Source organism: Ovis canadensis, chromosome 11 (assembly GCF_042477335.2).
Source record: "Ovis canadensis isolate MfBH-ARS-UI-01 breed Bighorn chromosome 11, ARS-UI_OviCan_v2, whole genome shotgun sequence".
Taxonomy (NCBI): domain Eukaryota; kingdom Metazoa; phylum Chordata; class Mammalia; order Artiodactyla; family Bovidae; genus Ovis; species Ovis canadensis.
In genome coordinates, this window is record NC_091255.1 from 18,942,840 (window position 1) to 18,948,839 (window position 6,000).

The 6,000-nt window shown below is 36.9% G+C and overlaps 1 protein-coding gene across 2 annotated transcripts in view; it reads left to right on the forward strand.

The window, feature by feature from the left end:
- Window positions 1-5,546, forward strand: part of DHX40 (DEAH-box helicase 40) — a 47,660-nt gene extending 42,114 nt beyond the window's left edge. For both annotated transcript variants that reach the window (XM_069602668.1, XM_069602667.1), the window contains exons 16-18: window positions 2,342-2,411; window positions 2,729-2,957; window positions 4,255-5,546. In XM_069602668.1, the coding sequence (XP_069458769.1) occupies window positions 2,342-2,411; window positions 2,729-2,957; window positions 4,255-4,394 (439 nt within the window). In that variant the 3' untranslated portion in view covers window positions 4,395-5,546. The remainder of the gene's footprint in view (window positions 1-2,341; window positions 2,412-2,728; window positions 2,958-4,254) is intronic.
- Window positions 5,547-6,000: the final 454 nt, after the last annotated feature.

The window sequence follows — 6,000 nt, forward strand, 5'->3', positions numbered from 1 at the left end:
AAAATTATAGATGAACTGTTCTAATTATCATATTTTAGAATAGTGAAAATTATTTATACCTTTGAAAGGAGATGTAGTATAATAAATGTAAAGAATGCTGTATCTAAGTCCAAAGACCTGTGTTTGGGCCTTGCTTTGACCATATATTAGCTCTTTGATCTTGAGAGATGTGGTATCGTAGTTCCCCAGTCAGGGATCAAATCCATGTCCACTTCATTGCAAGGCTGATTCTTAACCACTGGACCACCAGAAAAGTCCCTCTGCGCTGATTTTGACTTGGAACAACCATCTGCCACATAAAGGACCTTTGGAGAAATAGGTCTGGGAAAGTACACAGTGAGGCCAAAACATCTTATTTTACCTGTAAGCAAAATGGTCATCAGTGAAGGTGGAGGCCATGTGACCAAGTACAAAGGAGCCAGCTTGAATAGGCCCAGGCTGATCGAAGATGGGATATTTTGACATTCATAATACTGATAGTAATGGATTGAATAAAATGTGAAATCCTGGGTCTATGATCATATAAATTAATGAATGAGTAAATTAAAAGGTTAATGACAAATGGAATTATTTACAGAGTTGAGCACCTCTTCACAAAATTCTTGTTAATTACAGAGGGAAAAAGTAACTTCTTAGTGAAGAAGCCTGGCAGATGTTACCTAAATCAGACAATCAAAGTGAACATCATCAGAAATGAAGTAATCAAAATCTTATTCCACCTGATAGGATGTAATGAAAACAGAGCATCTCTTCTGTGATATTCTTGCCAAAGACCTGAGTCTAATTGTCTTAAAACAGACGAAATCAAAGTGAGGGGCATACTGCAAAATAACTAGCCTGTAATCCTTAAAGGTGTCAAGATCGTGAAGGTCAAAGATAGACTGGGGGTGTTTTCCAGAATGAAGGAGACTAAAGGACCATAAAAAGTAAAGGCAATACATGATTTCTGAACTGGGTCCTTTTGCTATAAAGGGTATTGTTAGGACATTTGATAAAACTTCACTGGGTTCTGAGAATTAGATGCTAGTAATATATCAGTGTTAATTCCTTGGTTTTGATGGTTTTATGATGGTTATGTAGGAGAATATTCTTGATTATAGGAAATGAACACTCAGGTATTTGGGGATGATAAAGCATAAGATTGGTGACTAACTTTCAAATGATTCAAGTAAAAAAGATTTTTGTACTGTCCAAATATGGACTGTATAGATATATATACAAATAATTATAATGCAGTCTAACCTGGGTTATAATAGGAATATATGTAAAGTTTTATAGGAAATCAGTTGTGTGATTAAGCTAACGTTTTGGATTAAGATAAGTGATTAAGATAAGTTTTTGGAATAACCTTTATGTAGGGAAGTATAGAAGAGGATAAGAATTTATAAAGTTAATAAGAATTAGAGAAAAATTATAGATGAACTGTTCTAATTGTCTGTTTTAGAATGGTCAAAATTATTTATACCTTTGAAAGGAGATCCAGTATAATACAATATAAAGAATACTGTATTTATGTTCAAAGACCTATGTTTGGGACTTGCTTTCACCATACATTAGCTCTTTGACCTTGAGAAAACTATCTGATTTATTTGAATCTCAGTTTTGATCTTTTAATAAAGTACCTGGCTGTCAAAACTAGTAGGTTTATTTGATGCTTCATTATGAAAGCATTTTGGAAATTCTAAAGCACAAATACCATATTATTGTTAATATTACTACTTACCAACCAGAAAGTTTTATACGACGCTAAAGCTGAAACTCCAGTACTTTGGCCACCTCATGCGAAGAGTTGACTCATTGGAAAAGACTCTGATGCTGGGAGGGATTGGGGGCAGGAAGAAAAGGGGATGACAGAGGATGAGATGGCTGGATGGCATCACCGACTCGAGGGACATGAGTTTGAGTGAACTCTGGGAGTTGGTGATGGACAGGGAGGCCTGGCGTGCTGCGATTCATGGGGTCGCAAAGAGTCGGACACGACTGAACTGAACTGAACTGAACTGAACTGAACTGAAAATGACTGTATAAGTTGTCTCATTAGTTTTTTTTTTTTTTGGCTGCACTGCATTGCTTCAGGGATTTTAGTTCCTTGACCAGGGATCAAATTCAGGCCCTCGGCAGTGGGATCACAGAGTCTTTACCACTGGACCACCAGGGAATTCCCTGAATCACTAGTTTTAGGATGAATTGGTTGAGAAGTTCTAGTGACAGTTAAATAAATACAGTTAAATAAATATAGTACTCCTTGTAGTAGGACATACAATTTTTCATTGTTAGTGCTCTACTTATTTAATTGTTTTTACTGTAAGTGTCTTTGATCCTTTGGTTTTTCGATTCTTAGGTCTGTTGGGAGAACATTTTGCACAATGGATGGGCGCGGAAGCCCGGTTCATATTCATCCTTCCTCAGCAGTAAGTACCTTAAGTTTTACTAATAGAAGGAAGTTTCTTCCTTTTGTAAAGGAAGCTGTAGAAAATTCTTCCTTTTGTAAAGATGTAGGAATAAGTGATATACAGATGTCTTGTACTTTTCTCTGAAAAAAGAGATGTGAGGATATGTTTAGCATATGTCTATATTACATAAAGGTATTGGTCGATGTGTGCCTCCTATCTGATTGAAGAATATGAAAATTAACTCAGAAAACTTTAGGCTGTTAATGTTTGGTTGGTCTAATCTGGAATAAGGCAGGTCATTGAGTTGTCATCCTTAAACGAATTCTTTTGTGTAGCTTCACGAACAGGAAACGAAACTTGAATGGATCATTTTTCATGAGGTATTAGTTACCACCAAAGTCTATGCAAGAATTGTGTGTCCAATCCGTTATGAATGGGTGAGAGACTTGCTACCCAAGTTGCATGAATTGAATGCACATGATTTGAGCAGTGTGGCCCGCCGTGAAGTGAGAGAAGATGCGCGAAGGAGGTGGACCAATAAGGAAAATGTAAAGCACCGAAAGGGTGAGTGAATCACTTGTTCTAGAGCGTAGGCGTCCACATTCTCATATTGTTGCAGAAATGCTGTTACAGAGCTTAGGTCCTGGGTGTCTCCTCAGAAAAGCAAACAGTTGTCATGAGCCTCAGACGTACTTTGACTTCCTTCTTTCCTTTCAGTTAATCCTGTTTTTCTTAACCCCTTTGTCCAGCAGCATTATTAATCATATCTATTGAACTTTTATCATGTGCTAACAACTTATAAATTTCCACAATAACCATATGAAGTAACTACATATCCCTACTGTATGGATAAGGAAATACTTAGTAGCATACAATAATTTGCTGAAAATCTCAAAGCTAATATTTGGTATATCTGGATTTTGAGTCCAGGAAATTTGATTCTGTGGCCTCTACTCAACCATTACGCCATACTGCTTGCCAGTAGTGCTTTACTATTTTTATTTCATTTAAAAAATTTTGTGAAATATTACCTCAGAACATTTTTTTTCCCAAGAGATTTTTTTTTTCTTGAAATGTTAGCCCCCTAATTGCAGTAGTTAATATTACTACTTATCAACCAGAAAGTTTTGTACTTAACTATGAAATGACTAAGTTGTCTCATTAGTTTTTGCTTTTTTGGACCATTTCCTTCAGGAGGCATAAACAGTTGTGGTAGTGAACTAGGAGAGAAAGCTTAATTCTCAGCTCACATGTGAAAAAAGCTTTCCAGCAAAACTTTTTGAGGCTGATTGATGGAACAAATTGCATTATCCTTATTTAACATCACTGGGAAATAGAATGGGTGGGAATTTTGCCCAGGATTATAGGAGTGCCATTGGCAGTGCTAACTGCTGGGTGTTCTGTTGCAGCGTATAACTGCACTATGGGCTTCTCATGGCTCAGTGGTAAAGAACCTGCCTGCCGATGCAGGAGACGGGGGTTTGATCCTGGGTCAGGAAGATCCTCCTGGAAAAGGAAATGGCAACTCACTCCAGTATTCTTGCCTGGGAAATCCCGTGAACAGAGGAGCCTGGTGGGGTTGCAAAAGAGTCAGACATGACTTAGCGACTAAACAACAGCAACAGTAATAACTGCACTACTTGTTTGAATTAGGGTCAATTTTTCTGAGTTCTCAGGCCTCTATACTCTTATTTTTAACCACACACTTTATATCATTTCTTTTTAAAGGGCAAAGTTTAATTTCCTTCCCCCCCCCCCCCCCCGCCTAAACATTAAAAAACAAGAGCATCTCTTTCTCTTAACATTTCTAATACCGAACTCAAAATTAAAATTTTACTGGATTAATTTGTAATGTTTTCAGATGGAATATCCAAAGAAGTCCTAAAGAAAATGCAAAGAAGAAATGATGATAAATCCATATCAGACGCACGTGCTCGTTTCCTTGAGCGGAAGCAGCAGAGGTCCCAGGATCACAGCGACACACTGAAGGAAACCGGCTAAGCAGTGAACCCTCCAATTCAGGAAGTAGGAAAAACAGCCAGAAAATGTGTTTCTACTTTGCCGTTTATGTCAGACAGCACTACCAAGAGGAAGTGGTCAGCAGCTGTTTTTAAGCATAATAGTTAAAAGCAAATCAGAGCTCATCGGTACCAATAAATGGAAGTTTCAAAGAAAAAAATTGAGTTGCCATAGTCATAGGCAATGATACATGAAACCAATGAAAGACAATATATGTGGCATTTTCCTCACTTCAGTTTTGCTGGCCTTGACTGGTATCAAATGCTGTCAGTGAGATATTTTCAAAGAACATTGAATTGTATTTAATCAGTATGTATTCCATTTGCATTGAAGCATTAAAAGTTATTTTCCTTAAATCTCTTTAAGGCCTTCTTGTTGCTGATAGAGTAGTATTTTATCAGGTTATCAGGTTTGTGACCATTTCCTTCAGAAGGCTAAACATAAGAGGTTTTTACTCAGCAATACTTATACGTCTAACTGTTTAATTGCTACAGAGCTTTATAGATATTTAGAGAAAATACTTAATCAATTAGTAAATAAGAAAATTGCCTATGGCAAGATTCTTTGTTGAATTAATATTAATCCTTAAGTTGACTTTTCTGGAATTATACAAATTCCTTTTTATATAAAAATATATTGTTTAAAACAGTAGCTATAGCCATTAACCAAAGGACAGATGATACATATATGGTCTTTTTTTAGCTGTCCCTGCATACTTGTATCAGCACCACATATGTAAATGTGACAGTGTTCCAAACAGCCTTCCACCTGGCCTACTGTCTTGCCTCCAGCTGCTTGGATAGGACCATTTAAACATTTATTATGCTGATCTTGAAATGGGATTTTCAAAGCAGCCAACTCTACATCAGCAGTGTTTCAAATTGGAACCTTGAGGCTAGTTAGTATCACACTCAGGCCACGCTCGGCACTTGTCCACTCGTCGTTTACTGCCTTGTATTCTAGTTATTTGTGTATTTGTCTGTCTCCCCCACTAGATTATACGCTCCTTGTGGGCAGGGACTGTGTCTTTTTCATCTTTGTATCTTTCACGGCACCTAACACAGTGCTTTGCACATAGTAGTCATTCAGTGTCTGTTAAATAAAGCTATTAGTGTTGTTCAGATTCAAAAGACATCATAATGTGTGTTTTTAGTTATTTTTCGCTAAAATTTAAGAATCTAAAATTTTTATAGATAACAGTCTTTTGCAGATCTTTCCTTTGGCATTCTTCTGTTGAGTATTAGAAACGAAGCCTTTATTGAAAAATCACATGAGGACCCAAATCCATGTTTGTTTTTGAGGTAAGGTGAGTGGGAATGGTTTCTTGGAACATTTTTAGCACTGTTAATTGGTCGTTTCGAATCTTCAGTGCTCAAGACACTGTTTCAGCATATTAGCCCTATCATTTTCTCTTCCCAGGTATACGTATCAGTGTATTTCCCTTGATGTGGTGGGGGGTGTATGTGGATTCTTGGAATGAAAGCTCTTTTACTCCAGTAAATTATTATTAAGCACACATTCTAAATCTATAGTCTATATCTATAATTTCATCAGTTTTTCCAGTAAGGTCCTTAATAGCATTTTCCCC